The sequence below is a fragment of the Lutjanus erythropterus genome, chromosome 2, assembly GCF_056507025.1.
Source record: "Lutjanus erythropterus isolate fLutEry1 chromosome 2, fLutEry1.hap2, whole genome shotgun sequence".
NCBI classification, from domain to species: domain Eukaryota; kingdom Metazoa; phylum Chordata; class Actinopteri; order Lutjaniformes; family Lutjanidae; genus Lutjanus; species Lutjanus erythropterus.
In genome coordinates, this window is record NC_139318.1 from 33,303,734 (window position 1) to 33,326,849 (window position 23,116).

General features: G+C 39.4%; 1 protein-coding gene across 1 annotated transcript in view; it reads right to left on the reverse strand.

Moving 5' to 3' along the window:
- Nucleotides 1-8,355: 8,355 nt before the first annotated feature.
- Nucleotides 8,356-23,116, reverse strand: part of snta1 (syntrophin, alpha 1) — a 48,047-nt gene continuing 33,286 nt past the window's right edge. The window contains exons 3-8 of the mRNA XM_084737710.1: nucleotides 16,607-16,796; nucleotides 16,124-16,313; nucleotides 14,328-14,458; nucleotides 13,710-13,906; nucleotides 11,258-11,445; nucleotides 8,356-9,958 (exon numbers count right to left, since the gene is read on the reverse strand). Coding sequence (XP_084593836.1) covers nucleotides 9,866-9,958; nucleotides 11,258-11,445; nucleotides 13,710-13,906; nucleotides 14,328-14,458; nucleotides 16,124-16,313; nucleotides 16,607-16,796 — 989 coding nt within the window. The 3' untranslated portion in view covers nucleotides 8,356-9,865. The remainder of the gene's footprint in view (nucleotides 9,959-11,257; nucleotides 11,446-13,709; nucleotides 13,907-14,327; nucleotides 14,459-16,123; nucleotides 16,314-16,606; nucleotides 16,797-23,116) is intronic.

The following is a 23,116-nucleotide window of genomic DNA, read 5'->3' on the forward strand; positions in this document are numbered from 1 at the left end:
CTGTTGAATCCTGCTTTTGATCCGAACGCCTCTCAGGAAGAAAAAGCACAATGAATGAGTGTGAGAAAATAGATAACATGCTCTTCCAATTGGAATATGAATTGCTCAGCTTGAGCCTTAGTATTAATCTCTTGCCCTCTTTCCTCTCTCTAGTCCTTTTGTGTTAAGAGGGAGAGAAAAGATAGGGTAGGGAGAGAGGGAGAGAAAACAAGAAATAGAGTATTGAATATTGTGGGATGTCCTGTTCTGAATTAGGTCAGGACCAATCAAAGCTTAAATGCTCTCTCTCTCTCTCCCTCACTGAACACATTCTTTGTGATTCCTCTGCATGGAGAGACAGAGACCCCTACTGTTTCTGGCAGCGAATCAAAACCTGTCAGACCTGAACGTTCCTCTCCTCCCTCAATACTCTACTGCCATCTGCCTGCTCTTAAACACACTGCAGAATTAGATGTTGCCAGGGTCCATCAAAGTCTGCTGCTGCATGCACATGCAACATACAGTCGGCATGTTCCTCTGCGGTGACACCCTGCGTGTGAAAGTGCCACAGTTTCAAATGTGGCAACAGTGAAAGAAGCATTTTGAATCCTACTTGAGTTTGGCAAGCTACCTAGACAGCAGCCTAGAAAATTATTGTTGTGAGATGGAAACCCCCTCTTAGTTTATATATTTATGGACTTCCTCTTTTTACAGTTCTTGAGTTTAGATATGTCAGTTACTTCTGTAAACACTCTTAAGCAGGATGCAAGAGCTGACATTAAGGCAGATGTTGATTTAATTAAATCCTACCTGGAAATCAGTTTCGTTGAAGGTAGAATCAGTAGGATTTGTCCGAGCTGCTTGTAAATGCACCATAAAGATAGTTTATTGTCGTGTCTCATTTCCAGGATGTCATATGCCGACATTTTGGGCTGGTTAAGCGTCCCAAGCACAGCAAAATAATGAGAAATACAGTCAGAGGGCAGAGTCTGTGCAGATACAGCCAACACTTCTAGTGGGTCATGAGCAATGATTGAAAGGTTTCTGAGTCTGTGCACTGTTTTTTAAGTAAAAAGGGTATTTCCAGGCTTTTTTTGACAGACCCACTGACTTATACAAGGGTGCATATCTACTTTAATTTCCAGCTTTGCAGTATCTCACAGATTCGTATCCTTGTGTTTTAAATCCTCAAAAGGAAAGTGTACCTCCATCGTATATCTATCCTCAGCATGTGAAAAAATACTTTTATTTTTATGATTTATTATGTAAATCATTCATTCATTTATTAAGCAGCCTAAATTAAGCTAAATTAAAAGTACGAAACACACAGAAGAAAACAATGCACATTTAAAAATACAGGCTGGTTGAAAATAAGGTCCCATCTCTCAGTGGATAATGTGTCCCGTCTAGAAACACCCTGGTAAAATGTTTCATATTATGTCTTTAAACCCTTTATGTCACATGTGTCAAACTCACGGCCCTGCACCTCATTTGGGGTGACCGAATGAGAATGGGTGAAATTCAGGATGGGGAGTTGTAACATAAGAAACAGAATTTGTTATCAATATTACAAAGATCAATAACAGATTCTAATGATGATATGAAGCACAGCGTCCCAGCACAGGTGACAGGTGCGTTATGGTCATTTTAAACGTGTTTTCAGCAACCAAGATTATCATTAAAGTGACAGTTCACCCCAAAATCAAAAATACATATTTTTACCCTGGCCTGTATAAGAAAGGAGTTCCAACATGAAACTGCTCTGTGGATTACTTGAGAAACTAGGTCATGATTTCTGGAAGAGGACATTGCTGTTGAGGTTTTTCAAATGTATTTTTTTGGTGCCTTGAACGCCACAGGACTAGTGCCATCTATTCCCATTATACTGAAGAGAAGGCAGACATCTCTACAATGTCACCAAAACTCTGCAACTCACACCAAAACAGTCTATATGGTAAAATAGTACCACAGGCTGAGGGAAAATACGTACTTTTGTTTTTGGGGTGAACTGTCCCTTTAAGCTGTAGGAGCCTCCAGACACAGGTTAGTCTGTTATTTTTGATCACTTTGTTTTAGTTTTCAATAGTCTAGTGATTTGTGCGATACAACTAAGCTGCGTTGTGGAAATAAATGTCCATAAACTATATTTTCCAGAATGCATGCCAGTTTTGTTCTCTGTGCTGTCAAGACATACAGCTGCTGAATGTCACTACAGTAAATGCTAGATAGTGTCAAGTTCAAGTTAATAGCAGCAGCCTGGCAAAATGATTTTATTTCATTTTGAGAACAACATACATTTTGAATTTGAAACCGGCCTTATAAGCTACATAAAATGAAACCACCTTATTGTTATTTTGACCTACTTATATGATTATGTTATCGCCAAAACCAAAAATCAAATGTAGAGACTGATATGTAATATGAGGTGCATTTATCATACATGTACAACCGGCTCTTTGAGGGCCACCATAATGCTGATGTGGCCTGGGATGAATTTGACACGCCATTATCTGGAAATTGATTTAGTTAAAATCTGTATGTGAAATGTGACTCCTGATGTGTAGATGTTTGCCAAGTTTCAATTAATTGCACTATATGTTGGTTGTTTTGTCTTATTTTTTTCTTTTCTTCTTTGCGTTTTTGTTTTTCTGTGTGCAGTTATTTGTCTGTCTGTGCTGTTCTGTGTGTGAATGTTGGTCACAAAAAATAGTAAAACCCGCACCTCTGTAAAAATACTCAATTGCAGAATAGAATAGAATAGAAATTAATTGTCATTGTACTCAGAGAACCATGAAAATCCTTTTAACAACTCTTCAGCAATGTGAGTTGTAAGTAAATTAAAAACAATACATGCACAGGTAAATATATACAGAAATGTGATGATAGATGTTCAAAACGAGACAAAAACGAGACAGTGACAGTGTGATGGTAAGGTAGGAGCGTATGGGCTGATCTGTGCAAGACTGCAATGTGTGTAATATGGAAGGGAAGTGTGTGAAGTTCAGTCTTTCCCAGTGGAAGACGGAGGTTACAGCTTGTTGTTCTGCTTTTGACTGTACTAAACCTTTTTCCAGAGGGGAGGGGGGGAAGACAGTATCCAGGGTGCAATGGTTAATCAGGAAGTGTAAATGCCTTTCAAAGGTAGTAGTGTACTCCCAGCGACCTGCTGATCAGCCTTCACCACCTGTTGCAGAGCCCGCCAGTCTTCCCCAGCGCAGTTCCTGTACCACACCGTGCAGCAGCTGCTGAGGATGCTATAGGACGCCATCACCAGCTGCTGCTAAGTGGGACTGTTGAAACTTCATAAGGAAGTAAAGTTTATAGCCTCTGCTTAAAGTAAAAGTCCAGTACTTGAAATCATTCAAGGAAGGGGAGAGTGAGGCGAGGAATTTGCAATCTGCAAACTCTATAAACTTATCAAATGCTTGTAAAATCTCAGTCAAGTAGTTGATCTTTTATTCATGCCAAATGTACATTTTTTTGCTCCTAAAATGTAGTGAAAGTCTTAAGTAAAATGAAAATACTCAAATGAAGGTCTTACAAATGTACTTAATTATGTTCCACTGGTCTCAGGTGCACAGACTGAGGAGTCTGTCAGAAAGGTGCTGAAACCATTAAAGTTTTATGAGAACATTTGAATTCACAGCCATACTTGATCTTTTGATTATGCACAGCGGATCCTGCTGATCTGTATACAGTGTGATGATTCAATCACACCCTGGGACAAACGTTCATAATGACAGCACTGATGATAATAGTCATTATATTGATGATTGTGATGATGACTCTACAAAGGAAGTGATGGAGACAGCAAATACAATGGGAATGCAGTTGTACTTGTAATTTTGATCTACACCTTTAGCTGTAGGTGTTGGTCGTTTTCCAGAAGTGATGCTCACTTGATGAAGCTCTTATAGAGTATTAAAAGTGTAAAAATGATGCCAAATGAACACGCTGGGTCTGTGCCATCTCAGAATGATTCCTCTGCAGTTATTTAAGTGGACATTTTAATTTTGTCATTTAAAAATGACATATCCACCGTGATTGCTTTCCATTAAAATAAAAATGATTCATTATCGGCTAATTTATTAGTTAACAAAGGATATGACACAATACAAATGATTAACCATGAAAAGAGAATGAGCCCCAGTAAAAATGTCGTAGATTTTAATCCGTTCAACTTTGGAGTGTGGAACCTTACATATGACTATTTTTACTGAAGCCATAAAGCATTTGGAATATAAAACCTGTCATTAGACTGGTCTGGAGTTGGGAAAGTCTGGAGAGAGAGAGAGAGAGAGAGAGAGAGAAAGCAAAGCCATAGTTATGGGAACCTTTTATTGACTGCAGCAGCTGGAGTGCATGGCTTTTGATCTTTCAAATAATAATCCAGTTTATCTGATTACACTGCAGCGGTGCAGACTGTGCTAAAATGCACGACATGATGAATTTACAGAGTCAGGGTCAATTTATTTGCCATTTGCATTAGAAAGAGGGTGCAAGAGTCCATAAAACACGGAGGAAAACAAATAAACAACCCCCTTACTTCTTGTATTATTCACCCACGCTTTCTGTTTTTGCTCCTGACATCAACAATTTAAATATAAACTTCAGAAATAGTTTAAAGCAAATCAAATGTCTATCCATGATTAGTCTTACTGTCTCACCTTTGGCACTGCCTTTTCATGCTTTCATTGTTTTTGTCTCTGCACTTCTGTGACATATTTACGTATTGTACTTAGGTGTACGCAATTAATTGAAACATCACTGAAACTGCAATATGGAGTGAAACACCCAAAGGGAAAATGTGTGAAAACACAACATTTTAATGAAGTACTGTTCTGCTGCAGAAATGCCCTGGCCTACAAGTTGTGTTCTCCAGAAGTGTTTGGTACAGACACCAACAAATGATAGTTATTTCTACTTGTTTTTTTTTTTCAGTGAAAAAGAAAATGTGATACAAAAATGGCTATTCCCATGAACGATGAATCATACTGTAATTGCAATATCTGTGAAAATAATTGCAATATTATTATTATTATGCAGCCCTAATAGTATTGTATCATATTGTACTGTTGTGTATTGACAGTGTTTGAGCTATTTTGTGCAACCCATTTGCCAAAGTATGTTTTCTACAAGGGATGCACCCAAATCTGAATGTGTTGTCCGGAAAAGCAATAAATAATGCAATAAAAACAGACATTCCTTCCATTCAAAGTTGCTTATTATTAAATGGCTCCATGAGAACCTCTGCAGGTTGCATCTACCTCAATGAATCACTGATTTAATGCATGAAGAATATTCCCTTTAACTGAAGGATATTTCTATATTCTTGTATATATTTACTGTGGAGTTTATATTTTGCCAATGCAAAACAGAATCTTTTGATTTATAATTGTTTTTGGGTTTTTATCCAGTTTCAGATTTTTAAATATTCCCCAGTTAAAGGGAGCTTCAGACAGTTCATAAAACTTAGTTTAGCTAAAAATAAAAAGAAAGCAAGAGGGATCAAAAAGTACAGTATAAGCATGTGGAAATATATATGTACAATATATGTCAATTATTATATGCTAGTATTAAGTTATGTTGATGCTTTGTAGCCACAACAATTGCATTAATGATAAATATTAGATTATAAAATAAAAAACTTGCCTGATTTAATATGACTTCTGGTGTAAACCACCTCCACTTCTGTAATATAGATACAGATACAAATACTGACGTCTCTGTGCACCTCTATTTCCTACATTTATGAATGTGTTTCTCTATCTTACGAAGAACAATAGGTTTCCAATTTTATCACTGTGGTAAAGAAAAACAAATCTTAATGGGGGACTTTCATTGTCCCCAGACAGTAAATGTCAATTTTGCATTTATTGTTGTAAAAGTGGAGACTGATTGATCTGAAATGTCTGCACTGCATTATCACGCTACAAAAATTGGATTTGACAACATAGCATGAAGAAAATCTGGACAAAAACATCACAAAAACTCTACTTTAGTCCTTTAAAGGGGAGCGTGCATACCTTGATCATCCTGGACTTGTCTCATCTCCAGTCCCTGTTCTTTTCATGTCTACATTTTCTCAGTATTCCTGGTTATTGTGGAAATTCAAATAAAGACCATAACACCTGATTGGCAAAATGTTACAGCGCCTTTCCAATCTCATTTAGAGTCAATATTCCTTCTCTATGTATGCAATAATGTTTGCTCTCCAGCTTTAGACACAAAAGAAGGGATAGCGGAGTGTATCCTATCCAGTGCAACATTTTCTCTTATCCCCCTCACTTACTAACATCATATTTTCTGCCAATTTTCTCCCCCTTCCTCTCCCTCCTAAGTGCCCTTCCATTTTTGTTAATCAAAATATATTCACACAATCTCCTCCTCCTCTCCAAGCGGATCTGAGAGGCTGATTGGCAATTTCAGCGGCGAAAAAAAAAAAAAAAAACAACAACCCATAGTTCAGGGGGGAGAGACGGACGCAGCCAATCTGAGAGCTCCCTGCCGTTACCATGGCAACGCTCTCAACAAGAGGAGCAAGAGCTGAAAGTGGAGGGAGGGGAGAAGAGGAGAGGGAAGATGTGATCAAATGTGAACACTCTATCCTGATTTGATAGGATGATACACAACTCGCAGTTTGTTATTACTTACTAGCTTACATTTGCTGCTCAGGTGCACACATGCAAATACACGTGTGTTTAAAAAGGATCTGCACGCGCACACACACACACACACAGAGTCACACTTTACACAGTAACAAGCAGCATCTGCACCTCGCTGATAACACAGCCGCATGGCAGTAAAAGCATATAAGAGGGGACTGTTTGCGTGCTCCTTTTACAATGGCGAGCAGCAGGCCTAACTGTCTCCATCACACACCCCGCTGACTTAAGCATCTCATCATCATCATCTCTGCCCGGCCCATTCTTCAGATCTGTCTGGACTTAATAAAACTGTCAGACCACCAACTGGGACTGTTAAATAAAGACAGCGTGCAGGCTAGATCTGCTGTTCAGTGGAGCAGCTCGTTAAGACCAGGAGAAATATGACATTAAAACTTGCAGCTGGATATGAAAAGTGCATTAGGACTCACTTAAAATGACTGTTTTAGTTTAAGCGCTACAACAGCGGATAGATTTTTCATCAGAAACGTCCGTCCTGCTTTCACAAGTAGCTGGAGTCACAATGGCTCGTTTCACTCCCCCTAATGCACGTCTTGGTTTCTGTTTTGAGAATCATCAGGCAATTAACATGCTTGACAGACATGTGTCAACTCCACCAAGACGTCCCTGTCTTTGACTAAATTGGTTTCTTTCTTCACACCCAGGATCGTACATATCTAGCAGATATTAAACATGATTATTCATTTGAAGTCTTGTTTCTGGCCCCTCTCCTTTTAGCTCTGATTTTGGTCTCAACCAACTCCTGAGGGAAAATCTGGCTCTTGACCAAGATCTTCACCAGTAGTCAGTAACTTTGTCTGTTGTTTCGGTGCTTAGCAGAAGTACAGAACAAGCTGAAAACATATTGACCTCACATGGTTGCTCTGGTTAATATGTTAGATGTTTATGTTTGCACCCAGCAGATAAAGAGCATTTGAATTAACTTGGAATCTTGTTTCTGACCATTTTCCCTTTTTTGGTCTCCACCATCTCCTGAGGGAAAATCTGACTCGAAAACTAATCGCTAACTTTGTCTGCTGTAGTGCTAAACATGTAGAGTAAAGATGGCTGCTGCTGCTGGAAAAAGGGTTTGTGAGGGTGGTAAAAATAAAATAAAGTAATAAAGTTATGAGCTGGAAAACCAAAACAAAGAGCTGGAGGATTGCAAAAGTTACATGTCTTGTGTGTTAGCAAGTTATGTAGCATTATTGTCATGTCTTTGTCTTGGCTTCAGCACTAATCTTTTGTTACCGGTTAGCATGTACAACCTAAGTGAAGCTGACTAACACCGTTTATCATGGTACAAGGGACACTTCATCCCTTACAAGTGTCATGTTTTTCCGATAAAGATAAAAAAAAAAGAAAAAAACAACAACGTATGAATGGGACATTTGGACACTTTAAAGACATTATAATAAAGTAAGATAACTTGCAAACACAAAATATGTAGCTTGTATTTGGGTGCATGGAGAAATTAAACCTTACCTGGTAAAAAAAACAAAAAAAAAAACATGAATGCTTTTAGTATTATTTAGAACATAGGGAAGTGTTTTCACTTCAGCCTCTTGTGGTAGAATTAAGTATTACAACAAGAAACACTAAAAAAAAAAGATCCTAACAAAACCTTTTCATCACCTCCTTAACAGATAAATCAACAGATCTAGATAGAGACATTTTCGCAGTATCAGTAAAGCACATGCAAAGTAAACAATAAAAGTTAACAAAGTTTATTACATGTTTATATACAAACAACCCTGCAAGGCACACCTTTGTTTAAATAAGAATATACAATACATTTTATTCTTGAAAGCAAACAAGGTTTAGTCTTGAAATATATATTAATACAAGTCTGTTTAGCGTTGGACACAGAGAGAAGGCCCCAAGTTGTGGATGTTCAGTCGACACAAATAATAAAGAAAAAAAAACAATCAAAACACTTTATGATGTAAACAACTCAACATCTTTTATATGGAAAATTTAAACTGTGGAAAAATGGACAGTGCTTTCAGATGAAGCCTGTTTGTCCTCTCCGGTGATTAAATTACGAAGCACAGATGAAAACACTGCACTATAAAATAGATAGAGCTAAACTCTGTACTTGTGTTGTAGCTTATCCACACAGGAGAAGAAGCTTAGCTGGACTGGCACTCTTTCAGCTCATCAATACACGATTATCTGACAGCCTTTGTCAATGACACTCGAAAGCACGGGAGCTCTTGTTTTCACATGGGCTGAAACGACATGAAACTGCAGAATCATAATGACTAAGGCGTGTCTCTTTTGTTAGGAAAATTACAAGTTTTTATCTACTATATTGGTTAAGCTAAAATACAATTTGAAAACACCTTTTATTATGTATTCTGTTAGTAATTTCTCTTTGTTAGGCCAAGGATTATGAGCACGCTTAAAACGGGGAAGGACAGAGAGGAAAAATAAAACTGGAACTCATTCAGCTGTAATGAAAATTATACAGTGTATGATTTGACATCTGGAAGTTGTCTTAAACAAAAATCATGCAGTTTATTTCATCAAGCATCCACATAAAAAGCATATCATTATAGTTGTTTTCTGTACATTGTTCCGTACAGACTATTGATTAACAGTCATGTTTTTCTGTCACTCCACTGCAGCTGCCTTTATAAAAAAAAAAAAATATTCTGTCCAACATCAATCAGGACATTTGTGAAATAACTTTTGTTATGACTGCTCGCAGCACATAAAGCAAAGATTGAAAGATGAAAGGATGCTTGTGACAAAGGCCTGCTGTGACTCAGAAAACAAAACAAAACTGAACAATGGGGCGAAAAAACAAGAAATGTTTGGGACTTTAGGCTCCGAAACATTAAGATGCAGGCTGTCATATTCACACAGTTAACCATCATAAAGTGTCATGACCTACTGTAACAGATTTGACAGATGTCAGATCCCTTAAATGGCTGCTACGCCGTCTGTAAAACCTCTTTTTTACCTCACAACTACAAGTTCAAAAAAGGTCCATCAGTGTTGCAGTTTTCTCTTCATTCCCGTACAAAGACCGGGAGGTGCCCGACCACTGATGATGATTGTGGTTGTGGTTTTCAACCTGTGTGGAAAGGTTGAAAAGAAGGGGTTAGTCAGCATCTTTTCCTGGGCCACATCCTCTGCTGTCTCAGAGTCTTCTTGGCTTCTGTGTGTTTTTATTGAATATTCCTATTGTTGATGTCCTGGATGGTTGGCCGTTATCATGCCAGGAGGCCAAGTCGCTTGACCTTCGCAGACAGGAAAGAGTGGATGATGAAGACGATGGTCTTGGGACAACAGTGGAGGTCCAGTTGCTGAAGCAAGAGACAGTTTGGATATGTGGAAGAGAAAAAAAAAAGTCAGAATGAGAAAGAATATAAGCTTTGTAATACTGTATATCACACTCAGTGATGGACTGTAACTAAGTATATTAACTCAAGTACTGTACTTAGTATTTCCATTTTATGTAACTTTACTTTTCTACTCCACCACCTCTCAGAGGAAACTATTACTATTCAGATTGTATTAAGTGATCAAGTGCTTAAATATCAGTATATATTTTGTGATTTTAACATTAAAGTTTGTAGTCAGTGCTGCTTTTTACGGAGCTTTCAACTGCATGTCACGGCCTTTATCTGCAAATAGTGATTATTTATTTGTCATATTGTTGGTTCATTTGTTGACTCAGGTGGAGATGGCTCAGATAGCTGTCGTCATGACAACTAAGCAAACGCAACCCGCTGATGAAATGTGGCCGGAAGCTCAGCAAAAGGCAAATGCACGGATCTTGTGTTGCATACTTTGTTTTTTTTTTTGTTATTGTAATTTTGTGCTCCATCAAGACAAATTTTAAAAGTAAACAACAAACCCTGAGCAGACAGGTCACCAGAGGCAATACAGCATGTGCAAATATTATCAGCAGTTACCATTTTGTTAAAGGAACAGTTCAACCCAAAATCAAAAGCACATATTTTCCCCTGCCCGTAGTGCTGTTTATATATCGAAACTTTTGTGGTATAACTCCTACATGAAACTGCTCACAGCAGTATTATCTTGAGTAACCGGGTCATGATCTTTGGAGAGAGACACTGGTTTTGAATTTTTCAAATGTATTTTTTTGTTACTTTAAGCACCACAAGCTGAGTGCTACTCTCTGCTCATTTTTTAAATATTTGTGGCTTCTATTGACGTTTTTAAATGAAGCTTTAAATGCCTGTCGTCATTTTTTATGACATCATCAACCTAAAAATTAGTATATTTTTATTAAATCAACTTTCTTTCATGAATACAACTCGTCAGTACTGTGAGATTCCTCCTAGACCGCCCTGTTAATACAGGTGCACGGCTCCCTTTGTGTGCAGCAAGCAAGAGAGAAAACAAGTTTTAGACCACAGTGAAAATGTTGTCTTTGAAAGGCTAAACCCTGACAAATACATGTTGAAGCAGAATATTTAATTTAATAAAAACATGTTTTGAATTTTGGAAATCTTTTTTGCTTTTGGTCTTAACACTCCAGAATTATTGGAAGTGTTTGGAGTCAGAAACAATCCTACGCAGCCGCCAGTGTTACAACTGAACAAAATTAATATTAAGAAAGTCAAATGAAAACTTACAATCTCGGCCTCAGGGCCTCCAAAGTCGAGGAACATCATGCGAACGCCATCGTCTGAGGACATTCTTAGGCGCTCAAAGGGCTGCTGGAGCAGAATACTTTTCCTGACACCCATTTCCTCTGTGAATAGTGTGAAACCCTCATCAATGTGCACTCCCAGGGTACACTCCTTCCCGTTCCAACTACAGGCTGCCAAGATAGGAAACAAAACAGGAGTTACACAGGCACAGAACAAAGGAAGGTAATATAATGATTTTACAGTGCTCAGCTGAAGTTGTTCTCGAGTGAGTCTGGAGTTCTTGTTGTGAGCTCTGTGTTGATACGAAGCCCAGAATTATTGGCTTGACACCTTAATGCGCTGAAAGGATAAATAATGCTTATTGTAAAGAAAAGAGAAGAGGGCCTAAATCTTAGTTAAATGGAACGCTTGTCCTAATTCTGATCCTAAAAAAAGATTTTTGGTTTTAGTCTGAAAGTCTGTTGCACCACCTTGTGCTACCAGCAGAGGGCAATGTAAGCACATTACTACCCTGCACTGTCAGTGAGCTGGCGCCCGTCTCACAAAGCAGGATTAATAGAAGAACAGAAGAAACTCTGATGACTAAAATGCAGAATCTGGATCATAGAAATAAAAAGAGCTGTACGGTTACTCAGTGCAGACATGGATTTATAAGCTGTACTTGAAACAAACAAACAACCTAGCTCCTCATAAAATCTATTACAAAAAGCCTTCCTTCCTAATACCAGTTCAAGCCTTATATAAATATGCAGCCAAAATAAATATCCAGAGACTGAGGACATTAAGCCAAAGAGTAGAGTCCCTAAATCACTGTGCAAGAAACAATAAACCGTAACTCCTAATCCTGCTTTGTGAGACAGCCTCCTATTACGTTATTATATTGAGATGTTTGAATGTCTCTGTTGAATAGAAACCACATCAGTAATTGTTTGGATAAAATAGATTTGAGTTATATTCATAGCAATTATTGAGGATATCAATCAACATAATCAGCATTTTGAATTCTCAGCAGATCAGAGTAGAATAAAGGCATGTTTTACTGCAAACATATTTTTAAAGGGATAGTTTGGATTATTTGTTTTGGGGTTGTATGAGATACTTGTCCATAGTCAGTGAATTACTACAGCAGGTGGAGGTTGGCACCCCCCACAGTTTGGAGAAGCAGAGAGGAGTACCAGCACGAAAAGTAAGCAATGGACTGCTGTGAAGAGGTAAAGCAGCAAAACATATTTTAACCACTTAAAAAAAAGTTCCATCGGAAAAAAATCAATATCACTATAGTTGTACACTATATACAAATTATTTTTACCGCATTCTCTTGCCATTAGACAGCCATTTCCACCTTTATGTAAGACTTTCTCCTAAGCAACCAGACTCCTTAAGGAAAAACAGTAATTTTACCTTGCAGAACATGGCAGCTGCAGGACTCCCACTGCCTTGATCAAATGGTTTTGTTGTATCATTGTGTAACTCAAAAACAGAAGTCACACAATAACACAAACAAACTTACCAGTCGAGGCAGCGGTGGACCAGAAACTCACATCTTTTGCGAAGTAAATTTAGGGATTTTGCCAATGAAGTTTCGTTGCTTTGGAGAGAGCAATGTTTGCCTCACATAATAGCAGTTTCCCGCTGGAAAACGCTGTCTGACAGCAAAGAAAAGCGATAAAAATATTCTAAATATAGTGTACAGTGTAGTGTTTCCACAGCAGTTCAGTGCATAGCGTCTTTGCTGCCATTCCTGCCGCTTCTCCCACATGTGGGCGTGCCGGCCTCCAACTAACTGTGGGTAAACACTGACTTTCAATAAGCACCTTGCATCAAATAATCTATCCCTTTAACAGCATCAAAAACATAACGGCTGAGATTTTCTTGTATTAGTCAGTGTAAACGTCCTGCCAATCAATTTTAGAGTGACAGCAGTGTTGTGTTTGGAGTTGTGGTAGAGGGACTATACTGTTTTTATTCTCTTTTGGGGGGATTTTATAGAGAAACAATAGAGGGACTCTACTCCTTTTATTCTCTTTTGGAGGGATTTCATAGAGAAACAATGATCTGCCTACATTGCACAAAAGTACTGTTGGTATGTACTTTTTTAGTTGATATAGGTTAATAATGCTTACATAATGAAGTGCTTTTGTTTCTGATACTCATAAACTAACAGGCCCTTATTTGAACTATTAATAGAGAACCCTTAGAAGATTCATTTTTACAAAAGGGTGACCCTAGTGGGAGTCAAATCTCAAGTTTTGGTTGCGCGATTCTCTGCTCACTCAGGCACGGACTCAAAGACAATCAAATATTATTTCTCGCCAATTCCTTGTGCCCTCTGGTAGTTCAGAACAAAATCTGAGTTTTCAGTTCGTAGGCGGAGGAAACTATGCAGCAAGAATGAACACGGAACTGGGAGTCAAACAAATGTGTGCATGTGTACCCGTGGTGACCTCCTTGATGAGCTCAGCAGCGTTGTGGCAGCCCTCCACCAGCAGATGAGTCCAGGTGGACAGCTCCTTGGCAGAATCCACCCTGAACACATGGGTCTCTACACCTTGTTTAGTGCCAGAACGCAGGCCAAATGAGAGGTCAGAGTCCAGGAGAGGAGAACTCTTCCCCGGGCCAGAGTGGACCAGTCTAAAAGGGAGAATTTAAGAACACGGGTGAGGAAGAGGGTAATTAAGAAAGGCCAAAAGAGCAGATGAAGGGGTGTGTATGTTTGTACATTACAGAAGAGAAAAGTGAGATGTGGAGAGCACAGGAGAGACAGAAGGGAGGAAAAACAGATGACTCATAGGTTCTGGTTCCACTAATGTTTTCCAAATGAATGTGACGTTATGTGGCAAAATGTCCAACAGTCCACTTATGGAAAGAGTGAGCATGTGCTCTCAGCCCCGGAAAGGTCTGTTGACTCAATACTGGACCGGCCAGGGCGGGGAACAGATCTATTAAGTTTATTAAATGCTACAAGTATGCGTTAGGTTATGTGAATGTGTTTGTGTACAAGAGAGAGCGCAAGTGTGTCACTGCGTAGTGATGTGGCGTCATGAGGTGTGACCTTGTAGCAATGAGCGGGTGACTCTTGGTGGGGCTGCTGAGGCTCTCTTTGCTTTCAGGCAGGGACGTATACAGGAGCAGGTCTCTGTCGGTCAACGCAGCAAGGACTGGTTTCTCTGGACCCTGTGTCACCTGCAAACATGCACATTTGTAGCGGAGATGAAGAAATCATTTAAACTGACTTATATGGCAGGAGAGATGAGATAAAGAACATTAAGCTGGAAAAAATCTAATGTACAAACAACAGCTCCGTTTTACAAAAGCTGGAACTCATTAAAGGCATTCCATGTAAGATTTTCCTTATAAAAAGTATAGAATCATAAAAATAATCCCTCCAAATCATCACTTATGACCCACTAAAAGTTTGTGGTGGTGTCTTTATCTGCAGAGACCCTGCTCTCCGCCTTTTATTTTCTTATTTTCTCTTATTTTGTTGTGTTTGGGACGTTTCTGGGCGTAAGTCTGTTTGGCTGTGGTGTGTACCTCCCAGCCTGTGCAGGCTGTGATGTCAGGGATCTATAAAAATGTAGTGACCAGTGGTTACATTGCTCTCTCTGCCTCTCTCCTCTGCTCTCTGTCTGTGAGAGCTTCAGAGAGAGACACACACACATACTATATACAGACACACACACACACAGAGCACACTGTGTTTCAGCTGCATTCACACAAAATCTCCTATTGTGCAGATGATTGGGCGTGTTTACTAGAACCTAATCAATCAGAATATAACATTTTATTTCTGATTCACTGCTTTGTTGTTGCTAACACTGATCTATAACTTCATTCACTCTCTAGTTCACTCAAGCAAACAATCAGGGTTGTTCCAATATGAAACCACAATCGGAAATTGCCTCATATGCTGCCAGAAATCCTGGTATTCATATCAGCAAGTACACAAGTCTATGCACCGATCTGATACTACATCATTTATTAATCTAAAGTGCTACTTCCAGCAGCGTCATATATGCCATTTTTTTCCCCCAGGATGGCAAAATCATGTTTTATGGCATACATGTGCTTGTTTATGTTTTATACAGGATTTAATCTGAGCCTGCAATCACATCACATCTATACAGGGTTAGTAATATACAGCTGTTGCCCTGGTATTGGACTGGTATTAGGTATCGGTCGATGTACAAAGTTCAGGTACTGGAATCGGTATCTGGAAAGAAAACATGGTATTGGAACATCTCGACAAACAATGCTGCTGTCTCTCTCCCTCTCTTGTTTATTGAGCCGGGGAGTAAAGGCCAACTTTGAATGGTGCGTTTATAAACAGAATCCAACAAATCCTGCCTGTTGTACCTTTAATAGACTAAGTGAACAGTTAAACTGGCCTGGAACTGTGAACTTGTGTATCTACAGGTGGTCTGTCTTATATATGCTTAAAAAACTGTTTTGTTTGTTGTTTCTTTCCAGTATTCCTTATCTTTGTGTATATTTTTAAGCTTATGTTAGTGTCTTGTTTGATAAATGGACGTGGTTAAAAAACTCATACAGTGCTTTATGATTACCATACATGACACATTTATGACTGTGACGCTTGTTACACGATCATACATGAACACATGTGCTTTTTATGTTTCTGTGTGTCTGCATGCTCTTTAAGATAGGATTCGACTTTATTGTCCACCGGAGTGGAAAATTGCCTTTGCCTCAGAAAAACATGAAAAAGGGCAGTAAAGCACATATCATATAGAGAGAAAACCAGGGCACCATGAAATACTGAAAACATAAACAAGCGTTAAAAAAACCTACAAAATACTGCAGGTCTTGCTCGTCTGTATTGTTGCATACCTGCTCTGTAATCCAGCCCAGATGTTTGACCTCCATGCCAGGCTGCATGGTCTTCATCTCCTCCTTCACTCGGGGTAAAAGGTTGGCAGCGCCAGCCTGGATGGCATTGTACCAGGACTGGGCCATGGCTGGGTCTTTTGCTCGCAGGAACACAGAGTTCTTTCTGTTGGATGAAATCACCTCGAAATACCTGGCAGATGAGATGAGAGGAGGAGAGAGAGTGAGAGGAAGGCAGGAGAACAAAAAGGGAGATGACAGGGGGAAAAAAAAGGGGGCATTTAGAGAAATTAAAGACAAATGGCAGAGAAAGACAGAAAAGCTTAAGGGTGAAGAATAAGTTTCAGATATTAACAAAGAGAATATGTGAGGAAGACGGGGTAAAAAGCTCCTCTTATAATGTTCTCTCTAAGCCATTTTGTTCAGCTGTCTTCACACGTTTGAAGTGAAAATCATATGACATCAAGTTGTAAACTACATACATACCTGTTTTCTGTGTCTGGGGGGCACTGTTTTCGTGTCACCTGACACATCTTCAGCGGGATGCTGCGGGGCTCCTTCACCTCTGAGGGCTCGGAGCCCCTCTGAGGTGTGGAGGGGGGAGAGTCCCAGGGGAGGGCGGCCCCAGGAGACCCCGAGCTTTTAAAGAAGGCCGACATCTCCTTGATGTATTTCACTAAAGCGGAGCGAGAGTGAGAAGGAGAGAGGGAGAATTAGATAAAACGATCTGGCACAAGAAGTACAAGAGGACAGAGGAGGGAGAGAAAAGGAATTTGGAAAATGAATATGGAGCCTGCAGGTTCAGAGATGAGTTGAAAACTGTAGCAGCACTTAAGAACTTTATAAAGGTGCAGAAAATCATCAGTGAAGTATCTTCTATCCAAGATTTCTCAGCTACTATTTACAACTACTATCATGTTCTTTTTTGAAGACACAAAAAACCCAAAATGGCATATAAAACAAGGTGAATGAGGTACTCCATGCTACTAAAAAGTCAGCATACTGTCAGTTTTTTTTTTTTTACTAAAATCAAGAAACAGCAATAGAGCATAAGAGTGTTTTTCTTTAATGTTGTATCTTGTTTTATGTGGGTGATTCTGGCATCGGCATGTCTTAAACACAAGCTGGAGTCAGAGAGGGGATGTGATTTCCTCCAATATTCGAATTCACATCCCAATTCTAAAGATTTTAAATTAGACTTTACAGTAGATTCTATCTATATTCTAGTGATGTATTCATGATCTTTGTGCTTTGAATTTGGTTCATTCACCCCCAAAAATGACCACTGGTCAATAGTTGTGCTTGTGTTATCCTGCCAGGGTTAGATGCTAATATTTTATTTTAAGCACCTCTGGCTCCACAGGCTGCCAAGCCCCTAAAGTTGATGGCCAACGTACATTTTTGGTGGCCCAAATGTAAACTTGTGTTATAACAACAGAGAAGGCAATTTGACAGAACTTAACACAGCGTTCCTTAACTTAACTTTCCCCATAAATTGTGATGTGGTATTTCCTGAAGGCATCGGTTTCAATGGAAAACGAGCTTGACTTGAGGAAACTTGCAGCACACACACCGTAGTATATCCTGTCATTACATGTGTCATATTCTCACCATTTAAACTCCTGTTTCTATTCTGTTGGAAATTTTCAATGCGGTTTTGTTTTTTCAAAGCCCAACTTTTGTGTTTCTGGTTCTTCTGTAAGGTTAGCGTAAGCAGTTTGAGCAGGCTGAGTAAACCCAGACGTCAGTGGCCGTGACATATTGATAGCTAGCTGGTGACAAGGACTGTTAACTGTTTTTGTACGATGTTGAACTAAAAGGTACAAAGGAATCAGGATGTCTGTGGAACTGTAACATTGTGTTGGCAAAGTCTCACATTATGGGGACAAAACATGGTGGCAACAGGGTAACTTTTTGTGGCCTTGGACTATCAGGCCATGGCCACAAGCTTTAAAGGGATCTTATTGGAAGAATAGGGCGGAAAAGGAATATAATAAGTATGTGCATAATCACCTGAAAATAAGTTGAATTGTCAAACTGCCATGTTTCTACAGAAGCCCAGAATGGAAAACCAAACACAGGCTCTAGAGAGAGCCTTTCACAGGCACTGTAGTTTTTCCTGTATGCTTGGAAGGGGAGGGTGACATGAGCAATATTCACTTGGTTGCAATCTACAACCTCACCACTAGACGCCACTAAATCCTATACACTGATTCTTTGAAAGCAGATAAACACACCGTGGATATTCTAGAAAACATATTCTGATAAAATCACAGTACTTATTAGTCTAGTTAAATCATTTGTTGCCTTCCTTACAAAGTCCTGATAATTAAGAGAAACATGTTAACAGATTATTTCTGTTCTTCTTGGTCTGTTTCCACATAATTACAGTTTTCCTATCTTGTTCCATAACTAGTGTGTAATTTAATAAGATTGTTACGTAATAATTATTTACAAGAACTTCGTATGTACAAAAATTCTTTACCAACTTCATCTTTTGTTCCACCTTAATGACCATATCCAGTATCGATGTGGCCTCTAATTAGAAAATTTGGACAATTACTGGTTCTTCAAAAATACAGCTTTGGTTTTGTTTCCCAGTGACGACAATAATGCAACCCATAATTATTTGCAAGTAATACAGAAGGAGAGACGGGGGAAGAGATTACAGGAAATGAGGGAGAATGAAGGGCAACAAAGGACCCTAGCCAGATTTTAAGGGCCAAGCTGCAGCCAATGATCAGTGCCACAAACCTCAAGCACCATAATTACACATGTTTTGCAGGATATAATTTAGCACTACCAAATTAATTTGTGATACTTTGCCAGCTCTACTCTACTCACATGTATTTTTAAAATGCACTTTTTTTTCCACACACCTACACACACACACACACGCACACACACACACACACACACACACACACACACAGTCCCACGCACACTCACACTCACACACATGGAAACACACATGGCCTCAGCTCCAGTCCAGTAGGCTGTGGTATGGGTTTGGCAGAAGTAGCCACTGCTGGAGTAAAAATAGCCCAGAGGACATGGCAAGGCATGAGGTTGAAGGCTCAAGGCAGAGCTCTGGTTTCACTGGGAAGTGTGAAGTGCTCTCCTTGCACAGTACAAGAGGCACGTAGCCAGAGGGCGAGTTGAAGAGTCACAGCACACGACAACAGGAGTGAGAAAGTGGGCTTCCACCACTCCCAAAATAGAGCCCCTGCCAACCAGTCAGTCAGCCAAGCAGGCAGCAATACAGTTATTTTCTTAAAACGTCAAGCAGAACATCGTCAAGCAGAATATCCAGGACTGTGTAGTGGCACCTTCTGTTTTATAGTTTTATTCACTATAAGTAGTGAACAAGTAATTCAGATTTGCATCCCTCTCTTCCGTTCCTCTCTTAATCTCTTCTGTCAGGAGGTGGCAGAGTGATTCAGTGATTAAGGGTGGGTTCACACCAGCCTTGTTTAGTCTGGTTGAACTGAACCCTGGAGTGTTTTCCCCCTTGGCTGCAGTTTGTTTAAGTTGGTGTGAACACCGGATTCAAACTCTGGTGCAGCCCAAACAACTGCTCTCTGGTCCACCTCAAAGGGATGGTCTTGGACCACTATCAAGTGAATTCTGAAGCAATTCATTTCTGGTATGAACACTGTTTGAACCAATCACAGAAGCGTATCATTATGTGTGTCATTTCATTGGTTATAAAAAATATTTTCTGCTCCTGTTTCAGTGACTGGTGTGCTGCTAGAATGTGGACTTTCAGGGGACAAACCTAGACTCGCAACAAATTGAGAAATGGCTGAATTATTAATCATTTCATTGGGTTTAACATTAACTATGTCCTGATGGCCTGTGGTCACAAACAGTTGCTATCAGGCCATCAAATATTCCACGTAGGTGTTGCCTGCTGTGGCTGCCAAGTTTTATTCTCATACTGTGACCCTTCACCAACACAATGTTACAGTTTCACAAACATCTTGATTCACTTACATCTTTTAATTTAAAATTCTGTGAAAACAGCGAATGGTATTTCTTGCGACTGGACAGCTACCACTAATGAGTACCAGCCCCTCCAGTCAATTTATGAGCTGTTCTTTGAGTCTGTTCTTAGTCAAGCTCAGAGGATATTGACTGACCCATCACATACGCTGCACATAGTATACAAGCTCTTGGTACAGAGTTCCCCCCGGTTTAAAAACTCATTTGTTCCTACCTCCATTAAACTTTTAAATAATGCTGTCTGAGGCTGTGTGCAATGTGGATTATGTGCAATTTATTATGTTTTTTGTTTTACATGTTTGTGTGCAGCATTAGAGTCCAAGACAAATTTCCCTACATGGACAATAAAGTATATCGTATCGTACTATGTGTGGGCTACTGAAGTATGGGTTTACGAAGCAAAATCAAACTGCTTACATGATCCTCATAGAAGAACCAAAAACACAAAAGGTGGATTATGACACAATGATACGGTAACAAAAATTTAGGAATGAATGGAAGCCGACTGTAAGTGGCAAGAATTTGACATATCAAGGATGTAATTTAATGCAAAGTGCCACCAGTTTTCTCAACTAGTGAGAAGTCTAGCTTGTTTTTCCATCAGAAACACCACATCACAATCCATGCGAAAAGTGGACAACATAAACATCACAGTAAAGGAAGGCTGTATAATAAATGATATCAAGGTAAGAACTGAGCCATTTATTGTCTTTTATCTACAGACAGCATGACCAATAATCAAACATTTCCACCACATGACTTGTGTTTACAAGTTCTGGACCGTTTGAGTTTTGCCTTTGTGAACAAAAATCAGACCGAAGCAATGTATCATCCTCGTATTAATCATATTGAGGACACCTACTCACTCAATGTAAAGCTGCTTTCAGACATTTAATTTACAACATCGCTTGTTTCATGTCAGTTTAAGTAAAAGCTTTTAGGCTTCAGACACAGGTCTCCTCTGTGGAAAAGTGTCATGACTCTGTGCATAAAGTACACAACATTAATGACCTGAAGATGTAATGCTCATGCAACTGGCATCCAGCCTGCGAAAAGAAGCATCACAGGAAGTTATGCATGATGAGCAAGGCGAGAGTTTGTTCATTTGTTATTTCATCCCTGGCATTGTGGAGCAGTAGTTATAAGATTTCAGTCGTCTCCAGCCATTCTAACAAAAGCAACGTTTTTCATTTGCAAATTGCTGTTTTCAGTCTGATCTTCCACTTTAAAATTCTCAATATGATCAAAAATCTTAGACATTGGGTTCAATGCTGTATGCAGAAATGTTAAATGGAATTATGTCGTAAAACGTTTTTAATGGCAGAATAACTGCATGTATTCACACGTGAGCATTGTTCAAAATAGTGCAGAAATGTCGCATTGTTCTAAGTAAGAAAAAGCCAGAGCAACGTTCATGGAAAAGAAATGACTCAGATTCTTTTTCAAACATGATGCCAACATTTAAAAACTGGCAGAGCATTTAGGGATTACAGTGCATGTCTAAAGGGGACTTAAGTTGCTGCAGAAAAGGGCATGACCTAAATGCTGAAAATACAGTAGCTCCTCTGAGTCAGCTGAATGTCTTCATGTCTGCACCTTTTTCTTTTGAAAACTCTTTTTCTTTCTCAACAATATTGGGACTGGATACCCAGTCTGTCTCTAATCTCCTCTTCTGTCTCTCTCTTCTGAGATGAACAGTTCGCTTTTAGATTGTTTCAATATCTGGAGGATAAAGATGTCTCACCATTAAAGGTTTTTCTCACAAATCTATAAAGAATCATTGAAAATAATGATTCTTTTGCCCCACTTTGGATTAAAAGTGCTGAAATTGAAAAGAAAGGCCTGCCTCACATACTCCCCGTCTCCTCCTGTCCCTCTCACACTCACTCACCCTTTGCTGGTTTAACCTTTCATGTATAGTCTACCAGTATGGTTTCCTGGGACAAACATTTACAACACACACAGAGTCCGGGTTCAGCGCAAACCCTTGCTTGTACACTCACAGGGGTAAACACCCGCAAATTGAGCACACAAAGTGATGCATGTCCAAAAACAGGGTACTAAAACGTGGGAGCTATAGTGCCCTTGGCTCCCCTCAAAGAGTCATGAGCTGTCTGGAAAATTTGAGAAAAAGAAGGAGCTCTAAAATAATGTAATATTTGGGGGGGGGGTTTGTATAAATTTAACGTGCATGTTTATTCATGCATAGCAAGTTCTGATAATTTGTGTCTAACAAACACATATTCTTGCTATGGCCATCTATTAACATACATCACATACATCAACGTAACCATTCATCACAGTAATTGGGGGTTGGGGGTCTACATTTTGGATCGGTAGCAAAACACAGGTAACATATCGTCACTGGTATTGAAAATTTTCTCAGCCCTGTCAGTATCTCAGCAGGGTTTTAAGGATAGTCAGCACAGACGCTCACACCCATCTCACATAACCCTAATGCGTTTGAAGGATCTATAAAAGTTAATTTCTTCCTCTTCTACTTAAGAATTTCACTTGTTTACTTGCCTCATTTACACTCTGCAGAATCAGCTCAATGTACCGAGAAGAGAAAAAAAAAAAAGTGCATTTGTTGACAAAACCAGATGTACTGGGGTTGTGTAGACTGGGAACACGTATCAAGCAGTGAGCAACCAATATGTACCAGCTAGAGCTTTGAAGTAGCTGTCAACTTGCATACGTAATGTTTCATGGAAATGAGCTTCTGCCCATTTGTTCTTGTGCCAACCCATTGATGTTTGTACCATGGGGTGGCCAACTGCTTCCTTGTTGCTGGACCAAGGCCATTCAAAATTGATGTGGTCAATCTCAATATGGCAGGCCAGGCCACAAGACTGGGAATGGAAATGGGATTGCCTACATTATTGTCTCAAGTGGAAGCCATTGTAGAAAGTCCCCTTAACATTGCAACTGAATAAAAAAAAGATTTCTCAGTAAAATCCTTCTGTGGGTGGCAACTAGGGGTGTAAAAAT